Genomic DNA, 26,018 nt, shown 5'->3' with positions numbered 1-26,018 from the left:
CATCTCTCAAAAGCACTAAAAGAGGTGAGGAAGGGAGCCAGCCATGCAGATACCCGGGGAAAGGCGTGTTTCAGGAAAACGAGCAGCAAGTTCCAAGGCCCCGTGACTGCATCACACCGGCCGTGTTAGAACAGCAAGGGGGCCAGTGTGGTGTGGCGAAAGAGGTTGGGGTATGGGAGATGACATAGGGCTCCAAAGCCAATGTAAAGACCTACTCAGAGCACACTGCTGGGTGGAAGGAGGGGCATAGGAGGGCATAGGAGGGCTTTGAATAGAAGAGTGGCATTATCAAACTTGGCTTCTTGGTCCTAACAGGATCCTTCTCTTTGTTCCATTGGGAATGGAGTAGAAAGAGAGAAGCAGGGAGATCAGCTAGGCCATTGCAGAAAGCCAGGTGAGCAATGATGGTCTCTTGGACCAGGTCATATCAGGGAAGATGGGAAGATGGAAATTGATCTCCTCAGGAAGACAGCACATTTTTGAGTAGAAGTGGCCCATTCTGTCCCACCCTGACCTTCCTTCTCACATGCCAGAGGAAATTGATGGTAACCAGGGTGCCCTGGCTCCCTGCTAGTCCCCTTTGAGGAAACCAGAGTGTCTTAAAAAGTTCAAGCTAGGGGTGTCTGGGTGGCTCAGTTAGTTAAGCGTCTGACTCTTGATTTCTGCTCTGGTCATGATTTCACAGTTCTGTTTATGAGATCCACCCCCGTGTCGGGCTCCGTGCTGACAGCACAGAGCCTACTTCGGATTCTCTCTCTTTGCCCATTCCCTGCTCGTGCTCACTCGCTCTCTCCCTCCCTCCCTCTCCTTCCCTCCTTCTCCTTCCCTCCCTCCCCTTCCCTCCCTTCCCTCTCTCTCTCTCCCTCCTTCCCTCATGTGCACGTGCCCTTTCTCTCTCTCGAAATAAATAAGCAAACATTTTAAAAACATTGTCAAGGCCAGACTTTTTCCTTCAAATAAGATGAGAGCTTCAGAAAATCAGGTGCACTGGACCTGGCCTATCCTTGGAAGGGAGTGTTTCCAGGATTTCATTCCTTTGGCTGGGACTTTGTTTTCTTTGGGACTTCTTGGTGCCATCACTGTTGTTTATACTTGTGGCCCTTTCCCCACAGGTAGTTGTGATTTAGGAAGAATTGCCTTTAGGAGGGCCACCTAGCTTCTTGACTGTGTAGCCTGGGGCTCTTGCGTGGAGCCCACATTTCAGCCAGCCTGAATTGGGCAAGTTCAGATTTATACAAATAATAATTCAGAAAGTGAGGATACCTTTACGAAGAGCATATTGTGGCAATCATAAGAACCACTAATAATCTGGCAAAGGAATTTACAGAGAAAGCAGGAAAACAATTCACAATCAGAACATCCAGAAATATCATGAGGCTATAGTCACGGTAATGGTTATAAAAAACTACCAGGATTGTTTATTTTGTATCCACTGGCACATTTAGTTTTCATATCAACCCCATAGAGGTGGTGCTGTGGGCTCTATTTTACATGTGGGAACACACACACACACACACACACACACACGTTGATTCGAAGGTAGGTGATCTGTCCCCAAAGCCCCTGCTCTTGGCTGTGACTCTAAACAGCTTGCTTTCCTTGTTCAATTTAAAAGATATTAAGTCTTTATGTTTACATTCAACTTTTTCATAAACTTGAGGATCACAGATCCTAGCTGCCAGAACATTTCCATGGAACCTAGAGCTGAATCCCTGAGGGTTCCCAGATGGCTCTGGCTGGCCCAAGACACTGAGGCTGTCTAGAATGATTAGGGCAGAGGAAGGTGCTAATCCATCAAGGAGAGGCGCTTTGCAGCTGATGTGAATTCGTTTATCTCCCCCTCCTCGCTCTTTGTCTGTTTATCCTCCCTCCTCCCTCATGGGCCCTGCAGACAAGCCTGATGTATGGGCATCTCAATCACTTCTGCTTCCCCTGGAGATCAAGGCCGGGCCTTGGGCCCTGAGGTCTCCCCGAGTAAATCAGTAAATTGGGGGGAGGGGTGCAGGGAAGGGATCAAAAGAGAATGGGGTCCTCTCCGCTTCTAACTACCTGTAATCTGCCGCATATCCTGAAGATGGGGGAGGGGGGAATCCCTTCCTCCCCTCCTTCCCCCCCATCCAACCTGATCTTACAAGAAGCTGCCATCTCTGGGAAATCTGGAAGGACGAGGTCCTTTTCCATTTCTACAAATAAGATCTCTGAAAGCTCCTGGCGAACCAGTCCAAATCAGGAAGATTTTTTTTTTTCTTGAAAAGCACATGAAACTGTATCCTGTGTTTTCCCGCCCTTCACACAAGGCCAGAAGTGGAAGACAAGTGTGAATTCTCTAAACGCCCATCAGAGCAAAAGAAGATGAGAATGTCTATATTTTCTTAGCTATTTCAAAATGCATTTTTAGATTTCCAGTGAAGAGATGTTTCCAAATGACCTCTCCTTTCAAGGAAAGAGTGCCCTCTATTTCAATTCTTCATTTTTCTTACCTTCTTTCCTCCAGCCTCTCTCTCTCTTTTTTTTTTTTTTTTTTTCCATTTTTACTCTCCCCCTCCCAGTAAGAATCACCAGAGATTCAGCCCTCGCCCCACAGCACCTCCTTTCCCTTCTGGAGGAGACTGACCTGCCCCTGGGCAGGAGAGAAAACAGGTGCTGTTCTTGCTGGGACCATGCAGCTCTCTGTTCCGGGGCTTTGCTACCTGGAAGGTTTGTATCAGGGAGGAACACATTCCATCCTGCCCTCCTGGCTTTAGCTGTTACCTAGGGCAGAAAGATTGTTCAGTTAGCTCACGGCTGACCTCCTGCAGCTAATTAGTGCCTTTAGCTGGACTGAGCAGCCCGGATCAGGAAAAGCTTTGCAAAACGGCAATTAGTGATGGGTTGCTTGTTGCTGCTTCCCAGGGCTTGTGGCTCATAACCAAATGGTGGGTTCCCCACTCAGACAGGGTCCTATCCAAGACTCTAATAGGCAAATCCTCTTAGGAAGGTGGGATCACAGGCACCAGTTCCTTTCGACCTTCCCCTCTGCCATCCCCTTCCTGTGGGGCTGGTTGAACAAAGGCGAATTCATTATTAAGTACGAGGGATGTGGCAGCTTACCTCAGGGTCCAGGATCTTTCTCACTTCTGATGATGATAACAGAAAGAGTCCATTTATGGGTTTGTTGAACTCTTGCAGTGTCAGGCATTGAACTTAGGGCTTATATGCATTTGCTCTCTTAATTCTCACCATAACTGCTAGAGAGAAGACACCATACCCATTTTACAGATGAAGAAGCTGAGGCCTAGAAGTCAGATAAGTTTACCCAGGTCACAGTGGAGCAGCTAATGACATTCATTTTTTTTCCCCCCAGGAGATATTTATTGAGCAGCTATCATGTGCCCGGCATTGTTCAGGCAACCCCTGCCAGAAGGAGTTTGCATCTTGGAGGGGAGCATCAGACACTAAACATCTAAGCAAACGAACACAGCAGTCTCTGTATCAGTGCTTCAGGAGAATTGAAAGGGCGCTCTTCCCTGCCCGAGCCAGGATTCCCAGAGGTCCCTAAGGCTGGCGGGAGCAGGTAGCATTACCCTGTAGCCTAGGTGCCTCATTAGGCAGAGTTAGTCACCTGAATGTCCCCAGTCCTCAGCACTGCCAGCTAGCCATACGTTTTCATGAGGAAACAATTTCATGCAAGGCACCTTGGCCTTGTTTTATGAGAAGCAGAGCCAGAGCTGACATGGCAGGTATTCCTGTGATGCTGGCACCCCGATGCACAGCAGAAAATTGCATCTCCCCTCTGCGGGGTGGATCCAGCCCTGGCGCCTCCCTGGCTCAGCCTCGGCCTCACCCTGGGCGTAAGTAGTTGTCTTGTTATCAGTGAAAGTAACTCAGGAATTTCCCTCGATGGGAAGCCCTGGGTAATTCACTGTGGTTCTGGTGTTCTGGGTAGAGCCTCTGCTCTAGGCAGGCCTGGGAGTTCTCATCAGCTGTTACCAGTTCCTGCTTGAGGGGGGAGCCCCCATCCTTTTCCCCCCCTACCTCACTGAGTCGGTGCTCAGCGGGCCCTGCAGCAGAGTCCACAAATAGCTCTGCAGCATGATTTCACTCCGGAAGCTCCTCTGCCTGACTCAAGACCTGCTTTGGGCACCTCCTCCCAGGAGCCGCTCCCCACCCCACCCCCTCTGCCCCCACACCAGCTGGGGAGGAGCCAAGAAAAGGGGAAATCCCTTTACTGAGCCAGTAGAAAGCTGAGGGAACCTGGGGGGCCAGCTGCGGACACAGTGCAAATTTGGGGGGGCAACTGAAGCAGACAACTGTGCAGATCTTAAAAAAAAGTATGTCTATATGTATAATATATATGTATACGTATATACATGTGTATATATATAAATGAAACATAATGAGCTGAAAAATGTCCACAAAATACAGGATTTAGTGTTAGGATCATAATGACATTATTTTTCACCTATTTGTGAAAAAAAATATTGATATGTTAATATATACAAAAAACTATTTGAAGAAAAAGTATACACCATATTAATAAGTTATCTCTAGAAGGTAAAAGTCAACGAAACGTCCTTTTTCTTTATTGTGTCTTTCTAATTTTTAAATAATAAACATATTTACCTTTACAATCAGAAAAAAATATTTGGGTAAAAAAAACTAATAAACCAAACCAAAGTGTCCTAAAAGGACATCAGCCTCCTTAAATGCCTAACAGCCCAAGGGCAACTGCTAACTGAATGCATGAAGTCACTGGGATGGAATGAGTGATCACCCAGCAAACATCAGCTGCCTCCCTAGTCTGGAAGGACCAAGCCAGTTCCACAGGGCACCTCCCTCATGGCCCCCAGCACAGGGAAAACGGAAAAACACCTGTTTTCTCCACCATTCCATCTTTTGGGCCGAACACAGTGCCTGGCCCCAAGTGAGGGCTCAATAAAAATGTTTTATGAATGGATATACAAATCAATAGATATTATGCAATCAAGTATTGCGAGTGCTATATGAGATAAGTGTCTGCAGATTTTAGACAGATTTTAGAGATTACAGGACAGGTCACGTTACTGAGAATGAAGGAAGTACACATGATGTTGTTTCTGGCACATTCCTTTTTTTTTTTTTTTTTTTTAAGAATTTCCTTATTTAATAACATTTCATAAATTTTTTACTTTAGAATAGTTTTAGCTAGGGGCGCCTGGGTGGCTCAGTCAAGCGTCCAACTTTGGCTCAGATCATGATCTCACAGTTTGTGGGTTCAGGCCCCAGGCTCTATGCTGACAGTTCAAAGCCTGGAGCCTGCTTCGGCTCCCTTTCTCTCTGCCAATCCCCCACTCGCGCTCTGTCTCTGTCTCTCAAAAAAATAAATAAACGTTAACAAACTTTTTTAGAATAGTTTTAGCTTTACAGAAAAGTTACAAGAATATTACAGCAAGTTCCCAAATGCCCTAATTTCTCTTATTATCATCTTAGATTTGTCGCATTGTACATTTGTCACAATGAATAAAGGTATATGGATACATTGTTGTTGACTAAAGTCCGTACTCCAATAGAATTTCCTTAGTTTTTACCTCATGTTCTTTTTCTGTTACAGAATCCCGTATTGTATTTAAAGTTATCATGTCTCCTCAAGATTCCTCTTAGTTTCCTAGACTCTCCTTGTTCTTGGTGAGCTTAACAGTTTACAGAAGTACTAGCTGTGTCTTTTGTGAAATATCCTTCAATTTGGGTTTGTCTCCGGTATTTCTCCTGATTCGGTTGGCGTTGTAGGTCTGGGGGGCAGAAGGTCACAGAGGTAAAGTACCCAGCTTATCACATGCTGTCAACATGACGTTAACCCCGCCCTCCTGGCTGAGACAATGTTCATCAGGTTTCTCTACTGGAAAGCTGTTCCTCTTCCGCCAGGCCTCCCCATACTGTCCTCCCCAGAAGGAAGTCACCACACCCAGCCCACACTTACAGGGAATGAATTCATGCCTCTCTTCCTTGAGGGGGATGCATCTCATACATTAGTTGGAATTATTTTGTACGAAAGATTTATCTATTTTCCCAGTCATTCATCATTATTAATCATGGATACATGGATATTTGTTTTATACTTTGGATTATAATCAAATACTATGTTATTTTTTGATTGCTCAAAGTGTTCAAGCTTGGGCCTTTGGGAGCTCTTTCAGTTGGCTCCCGCATCACTTTGACACGCCCTATCATGCTCTTTTGGTGACCACTCTCTTACTTTCTGGTGCTATCACATGCTCCAAGCTCGTCCTTTGTACTGTTGCTCCATTCCCAGAACCTGCTGTTTCTCCCGTGGGACAACGGGTCCTTTTATTAGAGACTGGCCTCAGAATCCTGGAGCTGGGCATGGCATCTGCTCATTGCTCCTGGGCCGAGCGGGGCATTCCTTTCGAGAGAAGATTTTCAGAAACTTGGAAAAGAGGAGCCACATCTATACTAAAGTTCTGGGATGAAATAAGAAGGAAGGGGCTGGCAGAGGCAGTCTAAGCCTCTTGCCGAATCAGCAACTTTACATGGACACCACTCAGAGTCCTGTGGCCTCTGCTTTGGGGGGGTGGTTCTGTAAACAGGCAAATATATGGCCACAGATGCTTTAGGGAGGGGCTGCTCATTCAGGGTTCCTCAGGGGGCTGGCTTCCCCATTACTAACTTATTGGGGCTTTCTCTGCTTACCCCGGAGCAGATTTTAGCCCATTCTGCGTTCCAGGCACTGCCCTAGGCTCTCACTGGACCCTCACAGCACCCTGCAAGGTACTTTAGATATTGTTGGCCCCGTTTTACTGCTAGAAAGGTTAAGGATATGCCCAGCATCCCTGGGTAAGGGACTAACCTGGCATTCAAACCTCAGCATGGCCCTCAAATTCTCTTTATTGGGCTTTGCTGCCTTTCAGTGTGCTCTGTGAACTCACTTGTTTTCAGTGCAGGAGTGGACTGTGTTGTCCCAAGTTCATGGGCCCACCCTCTCTGCTTTCTCTGATCAGAATGATCATCCCAGAAAAGTATAAAGAGTGTGTGTGTGTGTGTGTGTGTGTGTGTGTGTGTGTGCACGTGCACGCACACATATACACATGCCTGTCTGTCCATCCTACAGGCTCTCCAGGGGCTGCTGCACAAATGTCCACCCCCAGTAGGAAGGTATGTCCCACCACAGCCCTGGTGCTGGGAACTACATGATGGTTAGTTTCAGAAGAAAGTGAGCACTTTTAGGAGACCAAAGAATGAAGGCTAATGCAGCCCATAACAGGGGACCATGGCTGTGTACACATTTAAAGGCTTGTTTCAAAGATATTCAATGGCATAAGAAAATGCTTTACCATGTAATAAGTGAAATGATACAACACCGTAAGTTTAAAAAATGTGTCAATACTTCTTTAAGTAATGACATGATGGGTGATTCTTATTTTTTACCTTCTACTGAACTGTATTTTCTGTACTTCAATGCAGTAAACAGGCATTAATTGTTATTATAATAAAAGTAACTTAATGTAAAGCTAGTGAGAGAGCTTCATTCTTAGGACCATCCTCATCTAGGACTGATTTTCTTGTTAAATATGTTTGTCTTATTTTTTTATGTGCTTCATCCACGTCTTCTGTGGGGACACTCCCTCTAAGGAAGCCCATCCTAGCATTGAATCGTTGCCAAAGAATAAGTATACTTTTAAAAAAACGTCATGTAATGAGATACAGCTTCATACCCACTAGGATGGTTCTAACCAAAAAGACAGTAACAAGTGTTGGTGAGGATGGAGAGAAACTGGAACCTTCACAGACCACTGGTGGGAACACAAAATGATCCCACAGTCACTGTGGAAAACAGTTTGACCGTTCCTTGAAGAGTTAAACATAGGATTGCCATAAGGCCCAGCAATTTCACTCCTGGAGAGACTCTTAAGAGAAACGAAAATATATGTCCTCACAAAAACTCGTATGTGAATGTTCACAGCAGCATTATCCATAATAACCCCAAAGCAGAAACAAACCCAATGTCCATCAGCAAATGAATAGGTACACGAGAAGTGGTTTATCCAGACAACCGAAGATCGTAGGGCCACAGAAAGGAGTCAAGTACTGTGCGTGCTATAGTGTGGATGAACCTTAAAAGCATTAAGCCATGTAAAAGAAGCCAGACACTAAAGACTGCTGCTTGTGTGACTCCAAGATAGGTGAATTCACAGAGACAGGAAGTAGGGTTGGGGTGGTGGCGGAGATGGACAGTGAGGTGTGGCCATGAATGGGTGCAGGGTGTCTTTTGGGGTGATGAAAAGGCTCTGGAATTAAATCATGGTATGTTTTCACAACTCTGTGAATGTACTAAAAACCACTGAATTGTACCCTTCTAAAGGATGAATTTTACGATGGGGGGGGGGGGGGGTTGTATCTCAATTTAACAAAAACAATGGATTTTGACTTGTAAAGGCCGGCCCGGATTTCCTGGAATGGAAGGGAAGCATGTGAGCTCTTACTTCCTAGCTGTGTGATCGCGGGCAAGTTGCTTAACATCTTACAGCATCACGTTCTTAATGGTAAACTGGGAACACCGTTAAATCTCCAGTTCCGTGGGACATTTCGTTCTGACCCCGTGCTCCTTCTCCAACTCCTCCTCCAGACTACAACTCTTAACCGCTCCCCAAGGAGGCCGGCTGTCATCCCTGTAAGGGGAGCTGCCTTTTTACTTTTCCATCCCAGCAGGAGAGCCCCTCTATTAAAACCACCTCTTCCTGGAGAGACTGAGGTCCTGGGGGGATGGGGCAGGGAGAGGGCTCATCCTGCCAAGCTGTTTCCAATGTTTATTTGAAGAACTGAGAGTCAAATAGGCAGTGGCTTTTTCTAAAACTTGTAGTTAATGGAAATGTCACGAAGGTTCTAAGTTCAAAGCAGCCGTGGAGCCCTTGTGTTTATTTTTCAGATAAACACTTTCTTTCCCTTTCTCCCTTCTTCCCTCCTTTTGTCTCTCTCTCCCTCCCTCTGTTTCTTTTTAAGGTAAAAGAGTACTGGGGGCGAAGAGGGTGGGCTCAAGTCTGCAAAGCTGCTGTTTACCAGCAGTGGACTAGAGCATTACAGTTGGTGGCAGGGCCTTGCAGACCGTTTCAGTGCCCTTCCCCCGACCCCCCCACCCCCACCCCACCCCACCCAGCTTTTGGATGAGGATCATGGCTGGGGAGGGCTGAGGTTGGCGGTCATGCTAACACACCCTCTCTCCTTCCTTTCTGCTGTAATGTCTGTGGCAGAGCGGTCAGCACCCAACAGGCCCTTGCCCTCTGACGTCTGCCCTCCCGGACATGCTATTGGAGGAGACTGACGTCACAGATACGGTTTTTTTCTTTAACCTTTAACATCATCTGAAGCCAAAGCCATTATTTTGGTTTGCTTTAACAGTGCAAGTGTCCAATCCAGGTTCCCTGAACATGGGTTTTTCAACTTACTAAGCATCTTCCATGTTCTTGGAACTACAGGGATGGCAGAGAGAGGGAAGGAGGAAGGCGAAAAATAATAGCCTTCTGCCCTTCGTAACCACTCCCGTGTCCAGCCAGAGGACTCGGCAGAGGAGCAGAGTTCAGCAGAGTCCAGTGGCAGTCACAGTGAGCCAGCGAGGGCGGCGGCATGGACAAGGACAGCCTCCGTCTGCTGTGTGCCCACTCTGTGCCTGGCATCGCCCTGAGCCCACATTCGTGTGGTCTCCGCTGATCCTCCCTCTTGCTTTCTGAGAGTGAGCATTTCAGACAGGGAAACAGGCTCAGAGGAGGTGTTGCTGGTCTGAGGCCATATGGCAAGTCAGCGGCAAGACTTGAGGCAGGGCCTGCCTGATTCGTAAGCTGGGCTCATAACCACTGCACTGTGGTCAGGGGAGGCTCTGGGCAGGTGGTGGCCAGTCGCTGGGGAGAAAGAAGATGGACACAGATGGGGGAAGCCGCCAATGTTGAGGCTGCAGTCATGAGCATTTTAGACTCTGAACCAGTCTGGATAGACACACACACACACACACACACACACACACACACACACCCCAGAGTTGTGCAGGAATCCTGGGCTCCCAGATTTGGGAGGAATGGCACCACAGCACATGAGGAACTTGGGGTAGAGGGAAGGGCCCCACCACGGGAAGGGGGTTTACTGGTGTGGACACAGGACCGGGGCTATAGAAGCTGCTACAAGATGGAATCGGATTAAGTAAGAACTTTCTAGCTGTTGGAGCTGCACATGAGCTCTCTTAGGAGGAAGCGAGTCTGTGGCCCCTAAGACAGTGCCCTTAGACAGCCACTTGGCATATTGGCTGGGCGTGTCGAACATCAGAGCCGTGATCAGCTGGAGCTGTAGGTCCTGGGCCGCAGTGGGGCACAGGGGGTGAGTATACATAGCGTGGCGGCCACACGTTGAGCCTGCACCGTGGGGAAACACGAATGGGCTTGGAGGCCATGTGGTTTCTGTAGTCCCTTTCAGCCTTGGCTCTATAAATATGTATGTGATGTGCTTTGGTTTGTTTGGGGGGGCGGGGCGAGGGTAGGAGAAATGTCATTTGTGTGTGTTTTTCGTAAAGCCCTGGGACAGAGTATCTCCTGAAACTTCGTCAAGGAGTTCAAAAGACTCTGATTCTCTCTCACCTCGGCCATCTGGCAGGTGACTTGGGGGGTGGATGGTGAGATCTCCAGGGTGGCAGATTGCTTCATTCAGCCTCAGTGTAGTTTGGGGACATGCCGACTGGTTAATGATTGGAGAATGGGCCCGATGCCGGGGAACAGGGTACCCTTTCTCTGCCCTCCCCTCACCCAGACCCACTGCCCACTGGCTGTGACCCCCGCCCCGGGCAGAGGCTGCGAAGTGAAGATGACGGCACTCAGATGGGGGCAGGAGAAACTCCCCGGGGGAGAGAGAAGGCTCATCTGCTCGGGCATGAGGGACAACGTGGGGGCTGTGTGGGCGGAGGCCTCTGCTCCGATCATGATGGTGGGGGGCAGTGTAAACAGAGCTGGGGCGCTGCACGTGAGGAAGTGAGGAAAGGCTGAGTTAGCAGAGGGGCGGGGAGTGGCGGTGGGCACCCCCCCTCCTTTCAGTGCTACTCAAATCCAAGAAAGAGCCGGCCCAGCTGTCTCGAGAGGACTTCCCCGTGCTGCCTCTTCTCTGGCCAGTAGCCAGCACATCGTGGGTCGGGGAGGGCCCTGGGGAAGGGGTTTTGCCCAAAAAGACTGATTCACTATTTCCACCGGGTCCGCGGGCCGTCTTGGTGGGCAGATCACACGCCAGCCTTGTAAACTCGCTCCGCGCTTGTCCCTGTGACGTTTATAGCCCCATGGGGAGCTGGCTTTTTAATGAGCCTAATTTGAGACTGTAAGTAGGAGTTTGTAAAACAAACAGTGAGGGACTCCGGCCAAAGCCCAAAGTTGCAGTTGAAGCGCACAGGGTCACATACAGCACGGCAGACAGGCGGAGCTGCTGTCCCCAAGGCAGCGGGACAGGAGCTCCCCAGGGAGAGGCCTCCCTCCCGGGGGAGCATGTGGCAAGCTGTCTTTCCCCTGAACCTGCGGCGTAGCAAGAGCCCTTCCCAGGTGGGTTCTGCACGGAAAGCACTGAGAGTCCTGGGTCCCCCAGTGGGAGAAGAGGACCCCTTTGAGAGTGGGCCTGTGTGCAAGTCCAGGACTAGGTGTCAGCGGGCCAGAGGCCCCAGCGCTCCTCCCTGGAAGACAGCCCCGTAGCCAGGCCTCCGAGGCCTCAGGGAGTGAGAGTCTCTCACCCAAAGACACGTGTGAGGAAATCCCCCATCTTCCTGGAGCTTTAATTCCCTTTTGGTGAGACCTGGTTTTCAAGTTAAGGAAGAGGTGGAGGGTGCTGATGTCTGTTAGGAGGGTCTGTTAATAAGGTCACCTCTCTAACAGGTGCCAGGTGGGAAGGGAAGTTCCTCAGCTCTCAGGTGGAGCCCTGAGGGCTCTTCTCTGTGCTAGAGTGCCAGGGTTTAAAGAATGCTTGTCAGTGTAGCTGAACAGCCCAGGGCCTGGAGGCGGACTGCACAACTCAGACCTCAGTTCTGCCGTTCACTCGTGTCCTGGGTAAATCTCATCGCCTCTCTGGGCTTCCATTTCTGCATCCGCCTGATGGGGTTAGCCGTAGAAGCTGTGTCACTGGGTGACTTTGGACGTTGGATGAGACAGCAAGTGGCCTGTGCCTGGGATGTAGTGAACACTCAGTAAATATTAAGAAAACCTTAGTAAGTACCCAAAACGGGGCCGCCTGGGTGGCGCAGTCGGTTAAGCGCCCGACTTCAGCCAGGTCACGATCTCGCGGTCCGTGAGTTCGAGCCCCGCGTCAGGCTCTGGGCTGATGGCTCAGAGCCTGGAGCCTGTTTCCGATTCTGTGTCTCTCTCTCTCTCTGCCCCTCCCCCGTTCATGCTCTGTCTCTCTCTGTCCCAAAAATGAATAAACGTTGAAAAATAAAAAAGTAAAAAAAATAAATAAAGTGACTCAGGGGACACTCTGCCCACTCTGAAGTCATATTCAAGGGGTCCCTCCTGACTTGCCCCAAATTATGGACCTCTAGAATGGCGTGTGCTGCGGCTGTTGAAAACAATGATGAGAAACATGATCAGGGCACCTGGGTGGCTCAGTCAGTTAAGCGTCCAGTTTCGGCTCAGGTCATGATCTCATAGTTCATGAGTTCGAGCCCCGCGTCAGGCTCTGTGCTGACAGTTGGGAGCCTGGATCCTGCTTCAGATTCCGTGTCTCCCTCTCTCTCTGCCCTTCCCCCACTCGCACTCAGTCTCTCTCTCTCTCAAAAATAAACATTTAGAAACATGATTTAGGGCCATGGAGAATGTCCATGAAATATTAAGTGAAAAAGGAAGTCATTAAAGTGTATGGCAGGGTTCCTTTTGAAAAATTAAAAGTATAGATGTACACTCAGAGGCATTAGGTGCATATTCAAAAGCCTGAAGGATATAAGACCATAATGTTGATGGTGATGATCTCCATGTGGTAAAGTTACAGCGATGTTTATTTTCCTCTTTTTGCTTCCTTGGGTTTCTTAAAATACTCCAGATACTCACCTGGTGGCAGCCGAATGGTCTGCCAAGAAGGTCCCCCATGAAGGGAGCTTTCCAGCCCCTAGGTCTGAGCTAAATGAGGGCTGGAGTTGCCAGCCTAAGCCCTTAGGGAACTTGGCCTTGTGGACCACAACCACTCTGCTCTCGGTGGAGTCTGACGAGTATTTCCACAGCCAGCCGGAATGGACAGCCGGCTTTAAGAAGTCATGGGGCCTCCACTGAGGCATGGGGGCCCTGGAGAATGGGGGCGATGGCTTCATTGTCGGATTTTCCACATGATTGCATTTGAACAAATGGTTCTATGGCTTAAAAATATTTTTGGAAACATACTTTACAGAAATCCTCTTGTGTTAGAGAAATCACTACGTCTGCAAGTCACAGGAAACGTGACGGTTATAGTCTGGATTGTGTCCCCCACCCCCAAATTCATATGTCCTAATCCCCAGAACCCCAGCACGTGACCGTATTTGGAGATAGAGCCTTTAAGCAGGTAATTAAGGTAAAATGAGGTGATAGGAGTGGGCCCTAATCCGGTATGAGTGGTGTCCTTATAAGAAGAGATGAGGACACAGACACACAGAGCAAGGTCATCTGTAAGACAAGGTGAGAGGCCTCAGGAGAAAACAGCCCTGCCAGCGCCTGAACTTAGACCTGCAGCCTCCAGGATCGTGAGACTATAACCTTCTGTCGTGCAAGCCCCCCAGTCTGTGGTACTTTGGGAGGACAGCCCTAGAAAAACCAAGAGGGGGATATTTTTCTCTTGTAGAACATTCCAAGACTGGCAGTTCCTGGTGGTGGTCAGCTGCCTGGTGAGGCTGTCTGAGACCCAGGCCCTTTCTGCTCCCTGCTCTGCCATCCTTAACATGTTGGCTCTCACCCTGCTCTTGTCCCTTCACTCAGGTCCACCCCCTCCACCACAGGACCATGGGGACTGGACGGTGCTCCAGCGTTTGCCACAGGCAGCCTGCCTCCTGGTTGCACAATGGCTGCTGCTGCACCTTCCTCAGATATCGTGTTACACCGGAGGCAGTAAGAAAAGCAAAAGTTCTGCCAGCTGGCTGGGTGGCCTGTATCCTCTTAGGTCAGGGAAAGCAACATCTTCTAGAACCCCTGAAGTCTTGACCGTATGTCTCATTGTCCAAAACCGTGTCGCACAGGTATAGGGAGGCCAAGGAAAGTGTCCCCCAGGGCTCATAGTACATAACTATTCCAGACAGAATAGTTCAGGGGTTCTGATAGAAGGAAGGAATGGCATTGGATAGGTCACTGAGAGCATCAGCACAATTTCAAGCATCCAGTGACTGTTTTCATACATCTTAGTGGGGAAAGATCATGGGGTCCTTCAAGATCAGGTCCTTCAAGATCAGGTCCCTCAAGAGTGACACAGTGAAATTTGGGGTGTCCTCAGCTCAGAAATGACCATTCTGCAGGGACCTCCTGTCTCTAAATGAGCTTCCCTCCAGCTACCTCCTCTCCACCCTCTTCAACCCACTCTGGTGACATGCGATGTTATTCAGCCATATTGACCAGGAACTGTTTGCTTCTCATAAAGTCTTTACAATCCCTTCGGGGTTCTTGGAGTGAGTGGGGGCTTTCTGAAACATCCTGTTATTTCCCCTCCCCCACCATAGCTCATGACAGCACATAGCAAAAGCCCTCTCTCCAGATTCTGTCCAAATTCCTATTACTGACTCCAGCCCCCTCCTCTTGCATGTATTATGCTGCATTTTAAGTATTTGTCTACATGTCTTTCCTCTCCTCTAGGGCAGGATCCTGGGTCTATGCAGCTCTGTATTCCTAGTGCCAAGCTGAGGGTAATTAATTGGCCTATAAGGGACATTTGCATAAGCGAATGAGTCACGGGAATAGCACAATGCTAAAATTTCTGTAGCCCCCTCAGATACTCCAAATTTGAAGCCAGCACTTAATCTTGACACAGAGCGTCCTAGGGCCTTAGGGAATGTGTTCTCTGTCACCAGGACGTAACTGCTTGCAAGCAGCCGCTTCTCCATGTGTGGGGGGTGGGTATGTGTGTGTGCATCCTGTATGAGTTATGAAGGGGACACCACTGCCTCTGGGCTCTGGTGTCCCCTGCACACTTAGCATCGGGGTGTCTTTGTCCTGGCCCAGATTTCAAGGCCTGTGTTATAAAAATACTCCCGTTCTTTGTGAGTTACTTTTTTGAGCCGGGTATATTGAAAGTTGCCAACTACTTAAAAGTGACCTAGTGGGGTACGTGGGTGGCTCAGTCAGTTGACCATCTGACTTTGGCTCAGATCGTGATCTCATAGTTGGTAGGTCTGAGTCCCATGTCGGGCTCTGTGCTGACAGCTCAGAGCCTGGAGCCTGCTTCGGATTCTGTGTCTCCCTCTCTCTCTCTGCCCCTCCCCACTCACTCTCTTTCTCTCTCTCTGTCAAAAAAAATAAAATAAACATTTAAAAAAAAAAAGTGATGTAGGAACATCACCAATTTTAAAGGTAGTCAAATACAGTTTTCACTTATTTGGGCTTAAAAATGATACCTTGCTGAATTTTAGTTCTAAAAATAGGATCTGCTACCTCTGTCTTTGATATTCAAGTGTTTCATGCAAAAGTTTAAAGAAATGCCCAGCTTTATGGAGGTAAGAGAGCCCAGGCAGCGGGCTGGGTGGATTTTGGATTGTGAAGTCCCAGGGAAGCGGGCCAGCAGTGTGGATCCTAGTCTAATGCTACCTCCCATCTGTTCACACGCTGCTGCCTGATTCTCTGTCGAATGTGCATGGGACCCTGTCACTCAAGGGCTTAAGCCCCTTCCGTGGGTCCGTATTGCCCTGAGGACAGAGCCTGGTCTGTTAGAGCCTTGTGACTGGTGCCCTCCACCCTGGCCCCTCCCTGAGGCCTGTCACATTCTGCCCATCGCCGCACTACCCCTCTCAGTCCCTCCAAGGTGCTCTGGATTAGTACCAGGGTCAGCAGGCATGGCCCCGGGGCCAAATTTCACTGACACGTGTTTTTCTATGACCCACAAGCGAAGAATGAATTTTACATTTTATATGGCTGAAAACGTTCATTAAAAGACGACTATTTTGTGACACGTGAAGGTGAAATGCGAATCCATGTTGATACTTTCATACATGGAACACGGCTATGAGCATTTGTTTACATGTTGCATGTGCACATTACACGGGCCAACTTGAGTAGTTGTGACAGAGACCTGCAAAGCCAAAAATATTTACTCTCTGACTCTTCACAGGAAAAGTTTGCTAACCCTTGGATTAGTACTGGCTCCAAGGGTGGGTGGAGAGAGGGCAATGATCTGTTAGCCACCACCCAGGCTGCTCCAAATAAACACCGTCTAGTACAAATAAAGTGTTTACTGTACAAACACAACTTCATGACAAGTTCCCATAGGGCCTCTCCCTAAACTATCATTGTTCCTGAACCTTTCTAAATCGACTTTTCCTCTCCCTTGGAAGACCCACCTAACCCCTTCGTGGGACTGGTATTTATTCATCATCAGCTGAGATGTCCCTTCCTCCAGGAAGCCTTCCTGGACCACTAGGCCTGGATAGTCTGGCGTGGACACCCCTCCTCTGGGCTCTTTGTGCTGTCTCTAGCCCTTTTCACCCAGTCTTGACTTGGCTGTTGTACCATCTACCCTCCTTCCCTAGACTACAAACATCAAGAGGATAGGGAACTTGTCTGTTCACTTTTCTATCCCCAGAGCATAGCTACTTCCGCACATGATTAGGTCATCTATAAATAGCTGTTGCATAAATGAGTGAGTGAATGAATGCAGAATAAATAACCCCTCTCTGGTGAGTAAAGCATGATTCTTTATCAGTGTAGACCACAGTGGTCTTTAGGAAAATAATGGGATAGATTGGCTTTGGGTTCATCCCTTCCTCCTAATGATGGTAAGTACTTTTATACGGTATCTGATGGCTTCATTCCAAAGCCATTGGCTCTGGGAATCAGTGAAGCCATTTATAAGAATATTCCCATTTACTACGTGCTTACTATATGTCAGGCATTTTGCTAAGTGCTCACTTAACCTCTTTTAATCCTCAATCCTGAGAGCTAGGAGCTTTTTACACAGATGAGCAGATTGAGGCTCAGAGATGTTAGGCAACTACTCCAAGGTCACACAGCTAATAAGATTCAGAGCTGGGTTTTAAACCCTCTTCTCTCTGACTCGTGCTATTAAATCATCTAGAGAGTCCAATAGTCAAAACCCTTTGGAATGGGACCCAAAGCCAACTGAAGCAGGTTAGATTTGTTAGAAGAACTCGAGCGTAGTAAATTTCTGACTAATGTACTCATGATCTGTTAATAAATGCCTTGGCCATCTGCCCGGGACCTTGTGATATTTGCCTCTTTTTTAACCCCCAAGGGGTGACTTGTGCACGTTTTGGGTGCTTGGCTCATTTATCCCTCTCCTCCCCTCTGGGCTGACGCTTGGAGACTTCTCTGCTCCCCTCTTTTTCCTACTGGCAGCACTGGTCTCTAACAGGAGATGTGGCTCAACAACCACTCCTGTCCAGGGTTTGCCTCTTCTCCCACCCCTGTGCCCACTGGTACCCCCAGGCCAGCACCAGCAGCCCGAGACTCCTTTTCTGGGTTAGTGATTCTGGTCGTGTGGTGTAAAGATTTCCCTGGCTGTCCCAGTCCTCAGGTACCAGCGTATTGCAGCCTGCACCTGTCACAGCGGCTGCTGGAGGTCTAGGCCACCATGTGGCTGCATCGTGATCACACAGGCTCAGTGAGGTAGGTACACAGCTGGGCTGAGTGTCTGGCAGGATCCTCCAGGAAGTGCCACTGGTGATGCAGCCCCTGAGTCACCTGGAGTCACCACCAGGTGAAGGTGCTGGTTCTCAGAGGGGCAAATTCTTGGAATGAGGCACGCAGACAAAATCTTACCACCGCATTAGCAATGTAGAACTGTTTCTGCCTGGATTTCTTCCAAAAAGAATGTCCTTTCCTCTTACCTTTGTGTGTGTGTGTGTGTGTGTGTGGTAATATTTCTATAAAACAGCCAGGTTTTCCTTTTATTTACCTTTTTTATTTTTTGCCTCCATGAGCTCACAATGGTTTCATAATGGTTTTGTTTTTATTAAAAATATAGGTAGTAATTATTTAATTAGTAGGAAAAAAAGTATGAAGAATAATGGAGAAAAAAGTCATCTAAAATTCTCCCATGCAGAAATAACTATCTTTTTATGTTAGATGGCCCCCATTCCAGGCTCTTTATAGGTAACTCAATTATAGTAGTTTCCTTTTTAACATTCACTTGTTTTCTTATACAAAAATTTAATTTCCGATAACTAATTTTCTGCCACATTTGAAGTTAGAGATACTCCTTTGCTCAGAAGAAACATTGGTCACCCTCCTCATTCTCGAAGGCTATCCTTCCCTCCCTACCCCCATTTCCCTAATAACAATAATATTTTACTAAGCCAATAAATCATAATCATTGTAAAAAAAAGTTTCAGAAAGCGTGGTAATTCAAACAGAGACAGAACCACTCTTACCTCAGTGGCTGTGTGCATTGACTGGGGGAAAGGCTGATATTTTAGGGTGATGACCGTGTGTGTGTATGCACCCATGCGTGCTGAATGTGTTGCCTTTATACAAAAGTGGCTCTGTGCTGGCCTTGGCTCACAGGAATTACGGTGCTCGCCCACTGTGGGCCAAGGACGGCATTCGACAAAGGACCATGGTCATGTGGTGGCTTCTTTTTTTTAAGAGGCAGCGGTTCCAAGACTCATGCTTTCTGGTCACTCAAGCTCTTGGTGTGTTACATCAATACTTTGCAGAGAGGCCACCCAGAATCTCTTAAAAAGTATTCTAAACACCATGGAGATGTTTTTCCACGGGAAAAAGCTCAGTAGGTCACTGTGAGTTTTCTGCTCCGTGCTGCCCAGTGTTGTGACTATTGCTGGTTTTTCCAGAGTTCACCTTTAGGTTTAATTTCCTGAAATTGATCTGCTTGGTTACTCTGGCTTTATTTCACTCTCTTGCAAAGAGGGGAAATGGCAATGAACAGACTGCATTTTATTAGGTTTTTTACTCTAAAAAAATTAAGCAGCAATCCACGATCTCTACTAGTTTGTTCTTTTATGGGCTCCCAACATGTGTCCCCTGGGTCTGTGACAGAACCGATAGGCACCCTAATGACACAAGTGGCCAGAATGCCAGTGAGCCAGCGTCCCTCGTGGAGACTCTGGGCTCCCCCCTACTACTTTGTTGGGCTGTTGTTTTCTGGTGGCCCCACTCTCCCCCCGTAAATCCTCACCCTGCTGGGGGCTCCCCTGAGAATTGGGTGAGTCAGTCCTGAGGTCACAGGTGCTGTTGCCAGCTGGAGGGGAAGAGGGTGGCCCCAAGGCCAGCTCCCCAAGCGGGTCTGCTGCCAGCCAGCCCAGGACTGTCACAGCTTCCAAAGGGAGGTGAGTTCCAGCCCAGAATTCATGGTGAGGTTTGCTTTTTACCATCTTTTTAAAAGAGAACTGGGGATGCTGGCAAGGAGCACGCTGCACTTCAGCAGCCTTTGATCTTGCCCTTGGTTCTCTGGCCCCTAGCTCCCCGGGCAGTCGTAAATGTGTCTTATGATTTTACTGTTTAACAGTGAGCTCCTAGTCCCCTGGGCCTGACTTAACTGGAAGACCATCTTTAGCCAGTCGTGTTCTGATAACTTAGCCAGAGTAAGGTGTTAACCAGAGCGCAATTATGTTTGCTTTTAATTTCCTGACCCTGAAGAAGAAAGGAAAGTGCACTGCTAATGGGACTGGGGAGTGGAGAAGGAAATGTTCTGTCCCTGGCCTTGAACGGGGGAGAGCCGCATGTGAGAGGCGGTTGTACGTGGTGCTCTGGATTCCAGCGTCGGACAGGCTGGGTCAGAATCCCACCTCTGTCATCTTCTAGCTTAGTGACCTTAGCCAAGTGACCCAGCCAACAGTGTGCCTCATTGGTAAGTGGAGCAAGTAATAGTATTAGCTACTAGCTACTAGAAATAAGACCACTGCGAGGGTCTTCGTGTGGGTTCGAATGGTTCATCCCATTCCTGGCATAGAGTACCTGCCACTCACTACGGGGTAGCCCATCTCCATTCGTTATTAAGCCATGGTTAAACCCCATTTCCCAAACTCAGACCACGCTCCTGCCTCCCGGGCTCTCATCTTCTGTCAGTTGAACTTTTGGGCCTCACAGTATCGTGGTCTCACCTTCAGATGGGTCCTGGCCAAGAGTTCGATGAGCTATCAGTTAGTCTTGATGAATCCTTTTTGCATGGATGATTGACAGTTCACCAGGTTTTTTCTTCTTACTTCCTTCGTCTTCCCCTTGCCTCAACACCCACCCCCAACCTTAGAACGTCAGGAGAAACACCACTCGGTGAAGTTTCTCTAGAATGGACTATCCTTACGCTCCATTTGGGTCTCTCTGAAAACTATCCATGCTTTAACTTTTCAGCACTTTGTTTCAGTATGACTAATGTCCAACACTGGGCATTAAACGTGCTATATATAAAATTCCAGATCAGAGAATGGAAACACTTTTTAAAGAGTAAAAAGTGTTGGATTATGTGGGCTGTTTGGAAACCATTCAGCGGGGCAATATAATTTTTATTTTCAGAAGCTTATGGATTGAACCCCACCCAAAGCTTCCAGCTCCTAAGAAAACCAGTAGAATCCACCCTGCCAAGTTTCCTCACAAGGGCAATAAAAGAGTAATCCTCTGCATCCCGGTTTTCATTTTAAAGAAACAGGAGACAGGCGGTGGCCTCTGCCGTCTTCACAAATGAGCTTCCCTGAGCCGGTTGCTAGTGAGCCCGGTGGGCAGTGTCATGGGCGGGGGTGGGAGAGGGTGCCGCACACACAGCCTTGCACAGACATCTGAGCCCACTGCTGTCACGCTGCCCTGAAAACATTTACAGGTCTAGGGAGAGCACTGGTAATAGCTTGTTGAGTTGCGGGGACAGTTATATTACAGTCTTGATGGTGTTTTGATGACTGGTCAGAAAAGCTGACCCATAAATCTATCCAGTTTTCACACACAAAAAAGGACTTCTTCTTTACCCTTAAAGTTGAGTGTGTGTGCTGCGGAGGGAGACTGGAGCTGTGGGGGAAATTAAACCATAGGAAATAATAATAACAGGGTCTGTTTGTTCCCACTGTTGACAGTTCAGAAGTTAAAGAGTGGAATGAAAGCGGGGAAGAAGGTTTGGAAGGCTACACTTCAGTGCTAGAGCACACAGAGAGGCCAGACTGTAGGGTCCCGGGGCAGGAGAAGACTCCAGAAGCCACCGACTCTCCCCGAGAACAGAATGAGATCCCCATTGATTTGGCCTTTGGACTAAGCCCTGCTTCTGAAAAACCTGAGCACTGAAAGTCTGGTTTGTCAACCCAGTGTGCAATCCATCTGCTTCTGGCGTGGCGCTTGCTTGGGGGAGCTGGCAAGCTGCAAACTGAAACCCAGGTTGATTCCTGGTTGGCAACCCCTGGCAAGAAGGCGGGGTTCCCAGGCCTCTGCTCGGTGGCTTTCCCATGTAACTCAAGGGCGCCCTCTCTGGGCGCTGGTGGAGAATCAGCTGGGAAGAAAACGTGTTGCTTTTCCAAACCCAGGGCTGGCACAGAGCCAGGTGACCAAACTCACAAAACAAAACAGCTCAAAGAAACAGGGAGCAGATACGCTCAGGCTTCTCAGCTCTGCTGATTTCCTGGGAGGTGCTGGGTATTTCCCCCGTTCACTGGCAGAATTGTTTTCATCCTTAAATTTCAGAGAAAGAAAGTTCTTCTAACCTGTGGAAAGGTACTTAAATGCCCTTGTTGCAGGGCAGCGGGGAGTCACGGAAGAGGACTGACCAGAGTAAGGGCCGGCAAGGATGGGACAGGACTGGTGGGGGGAGACAGGAGAGGAGGCTGCTGTAGCATCTGGTGAGGGGAGACAGTGGCCCGAACTGGGGTCCCGGCAGTGGCGGATGTTTGAGATGCTGAAGTGGTAAAAGCAGCAAGGCTCGTGGTTGATCGGATGCGTGCAGGAGGAGGAGGGAGACTTGATAAGGATGACTCATGGGCCGTCCTTGTGCAATTGGGTGGATGTGGCCCCGTGCTCAGGAGGGGACGGTGGAGGAGGGAGCTGCAGCTTTAGGGGATGAGATAATGAGTTCCGAGATTCAGGAGTTGGGCAACCACATTGAGAAAAATCGAGTGAGGGAAGATTATGGTTCTGTGTGTAGACTGAGAAATGTGGAGGCTTCACCTACAGTCACAGTACACTCGAGTGGAACACTGTTTCAACAGAAATGCTGATTTTTATAGAAGGTAAAGGATAACTCCATCAGACTTACTGCCTCCTGCTGCTCCCGACTCAGTAGGTCATGTCGCAGTAATGATCTGAGTTGATGCCTGTGGGTTTTCTTTGTGACTTTTACAGAGTTCAGCAGCATTGATCAGGGATGTCCTTGTGAACTGATCACAAGAGAAGCATTCCAACATGCTTTCTTTTCAATCATGACTGAAATAATCTTTCCTAAAGATTTTATTCAATGGAAAAAAGAGAGAGATGCTCTCTCTGTGTGTTGGGGTGGGGGGAGGTGTGCGCACACGTTTCTGTGGGGGGGGTGTGCATGCGTGTGTGTGTGTGTGTGTGTGTGTGTGTGTGCGTGCGTGCATGTGTTTAAAATCCCTTTTTCCGGAATGACCTTGCCCTGGGCCCCTATCATAAGGCTGGGAATTTGTGTGGGGCTAAGAAGGCACTGAAGTGTTAAGAGAACGTAAAGATTTTCCATCTCCACGGAGAGCTGCTGAGGAGCAGGCTTATAAGAATTTCAGATTGACATAAAAAAGGCTTTTGTAAGGGCAGATGCAGAAGACAAGTGGTGGAGCTGCATTCTGGAAAGATCCGAGGGAATAAGAGGACAGCCTCCATCTGTAGACTTCCATGGGCGGCCTCCAGGGATCCTTGGCAAGAGGTGCCTAGAGACCCATTAAAAGGAAAGTGCTGTTTCTGGATCTTAGTTTCTCTTTCCTCCTGTCAGACCCCGGGGCCCAAACAGAATGGAACCCCTCTTCTCACAAATCTCCTAGGGTTGTTTAAAGGACAGGGCGGCCACAGTTAGGCCGCCATTTCATTTCAGTAGCTTGAGAGTCAAGAGATCGAAATTCTAGCCCCAGTTCTGTTTCTACTGACCCTCAGTATCCTTGGGCACATCTTCTGGGGGCTTCGGTTTTCTCATCTGTAAGATGGGTGCAGAGAGTACATCATGAAGTTTTGGGGATCCAGTGTGGTCATGCGGTGGGGTTATCACAGCGCCTGGCACATAGTAAGCCCTCAATGGAAGTCAGACGTGGCTGTTCACTGGCAATGGCCGCCCCACCTCCCTTGCCGGAAGAATACATTACTCCATGTTAAATGTCTCTTAAAAGCAAAAGGTACTACGCAAAAGCTCTGATGCCATCAATTATTATGATTAATAACAGGTTCATAATTACTTTTGCCACAATATTAAGTGAAAGCCCCTCTGCTGGGTGATGACTAGGAAGATAGGAACCGTTATTAATGGAGCTGCCAGCTCGTGTTACTGGATCCATTGACATAATATTTCTCCCTGGGAATCCTTTGACAAATCGGCTGAATTTCCTATTCCCTTGCCATAAGCACTGTAAATTTGATCCACATGTCCCCAGTGTTGTTTCTGTAGATTAATAATGAAGAAGGGAGGGGAACACAGCCTGCACAGGACCCATGGACCCATAGATGTGTGGAAACTCTCCCAAATGTTTGGGCTGTCTGTGGGTTAGAGCTTATACAGTGTGTGTGTGTGTGTGTGTGTGTGTGTGTGTGTGTGTGTGTGTGTTGGAAAGGGTGCAGATTCCCTTTCATTTTACTTGTTTTAATGCTCAGAGCCAGCTCTCCCTAATGTGTTTGGGCACTCAGCTGTCAGGGAGAGTTTCTGCTTTGGGGAACAGGGCTGGGGCGTAGGGGGAGCCCAGTCGTGCCCTCCCTATCCTCCCACTGGGAAGCATGCTTTGAGGAAGTGCTCTGATGCCCTGCCTTGCTGCGTCAGCACTAGATTTGATGGGAGGGGCCGCTGCCATCCCGGAGGGCTGAAGGGGGGTTGAGGGGGCAGTGAGGCAGCACAGAGGAGGGCAGGGAGGCTGGGTCAGGCAAAAGGCAGGCAAGGAGGGCAGGGCTGATTGTCAGCTGAACCTGCAGAGCGGTCAGAGAACTCTGCCTGGGCCCGGGCAGAAGAAGAGTGTCACGTGTGTTTGCCCCACAGGAGAGGAACACACAAGACGCAGCAGGGGGCTTCCTGGGTGAACCAGGCGGTGGTGATACAGCGGTATCAGCACATGCACAGTCCACCGACCCGGGGCAGCCACGGGAGAGCCTTGGTGGTGCGCTCGTCGGACGTGAGCTTATGAGAGGGATTAGGTGTACACATTTGAGAGCCCGTCAGATCCAGATTCAAATCCTAGCTCCGCCTCGGGGTTGAACAAGTTATTCAAACTCTCTGAACATCAGTCGCCCAATATCTAAAATGGGGACAGCAGTGCCTACCTTACAGAAAGAATAAATTAAAAAAAAAATTTTTTTTAATGTTTATCTTTGAGAGAGAGACCAAGTGCAAGCTGGGGAGGGGCAGAGAGAGAGGGAGACACAGAATCTGAAGCAAGGTCCAGGCTGTCGGCACAGAGCCCGACGCGGGGCTCGAACTCATGGGACTGCAGGATCATGACCTGAGCCGAAGTCGGACGCTTAACCGACTGAGCCACCCAGGGGCCCCTAGAAAGAATAAATTAGAAGGTGAAAATTAAGCCTACATTCCCAGCATGTAGCAAAAATGAGAGCGACAGCCCCCAACAGAGCATTTCCTCTGAGCCACACGCTGGTGCAACATTGACATCCAATAGCTCATCAGTCCTCACAGCCACACAGTGAGGGAGGTGCTCTCCTTATCTGCGCTTAACACGCAAGGACTCTGAGACACAGAGAAATGCAGTAAGTGGCCTGAGATCACACCGCTGGTTAAGTGACAGAGCCAGATTCGGGAGCCCAAACGTCCCAGCTCCAAGGCCCCATCTTCACCGCGCTGCTCGCCGTCTATAGCAGTCACCATCCTCATTACATTTCCGTGTGCGGGACAGGGAATTCTAACCCAGATCTGGCCACATCCCAGGGGCTCTCCAGCTATCTCAAGGCATTTTAAGAGATATTCCCCGAAGTGACTGATTACGGTCCTGTGGGTATTTTTCTTTAAAAAAAAGAAAAAAGAAAAAAAAAAGTGCAGGGGGCTATTGGACAAAGATGCATTGATCACAGGAACAGCAGTTACCAAAGGCTGGGAATCTCTGTGGCCACATGCTCTTGAGAACCAACATGTAATTTTAAGCCAGTCTGATCGTGCTTTTCTCGTGCTTTCTAAGAAGCCACACAGTGAGTTGGAGCAATGTACAGACTGTCACCCCCTGGGATTGATTTTGACGGCTCTTCCCCTCTGGTGCTGAAGTGCTAATGAAAAACACTAATTGAACTTGGCCAGTGGCTGGGATGTTTCCCCTCCTTGGAGTGGAGAAGACAGCATCTCCTACACCGTGGTTTGTCCTCGTCCCCTTCTTGGCAGGAAGAAGGAAAGGGGGCAGTATGAGGACGTGAGAGGACTCGGGGGCGGGGGGGGGGTGGTGGTGGTGGTGATCCCACCCTTTGGGTGGGCATGGTGGACACTTATGTCCCCTGAGGTCCATGAAGGCAAAGCCAGGTCTCTTCGTCACCCCATCATCCTGAATGGAGCACAATGCCTGGGCCGAGGGAGGCGTTGTAAATATCCAGTGAATGGAGAAGTGCAGGAGTGAATGAATTCCCGTATGGCCCATGAGCTTGTAGAGGCCAGTGCCAAGAAACCACCTCTACAGGGGGGCCCCTCCTCGTTCTGGCTTTTGTAGAAGTCAGATATCCTCAAGTGCAGCTTTGAGATTTGCCCACTGACCCCACACCCCACCCCCAACCCCAGGAAGGACCTTT

The 26,018-nt window shown here is 48.8% G+C and overlaps 1 protein-coding gene across 2 annotated transcripts in view; it reads left to right on the top strand.

Moving 5' to 3' along the window:
* Positions 1–26,018, top strand: part of ABTB2 (ankyrin repeat and BTB domain containing 2) — a 175,630-nt gene that overhangs the window by 102,398 nt on the left and 47,214 nt on the right. The window contains exon 1 of one of the 2 annotated variants that reach the window (XM_045484921.1): positions 22,211–22,318. The exons of the other annotated variant lie outside the window; for it this stretch is intronic. Coding sequence (XP_045340877.1) covers positions 22,300–22,318 — 19 coding nt within the window. The 5' untranslated portion in view covers positions 22,211–22,299. Of the gene's footprint in view, positions 1–22,210; positions 22,319–26,018 lie in introns of those variants that run through there. 2 annotated transcript variants of the gene reach the window in all.

This window comes from Leopardus geoffroyi, chromosome D1, assembly GCF_018350155.1.
Source record: "Leopardus geoffroyi isolate Oge1 chromosome D1, O.geoffroyi_Oge1_pat1.0, whole genome shotgun sequence".
In the NCBI taxonomy this organism is placed as follows: domain Eukaryota; kingdom Metazoa; phylum Chordata; class Mammalia; order Carnivora; family Felidae; genus Leopardus; species Leopardus geoffroyi.
This window is presented reverse-complemented; position numbering and strand designations above follow the sequence as displayed.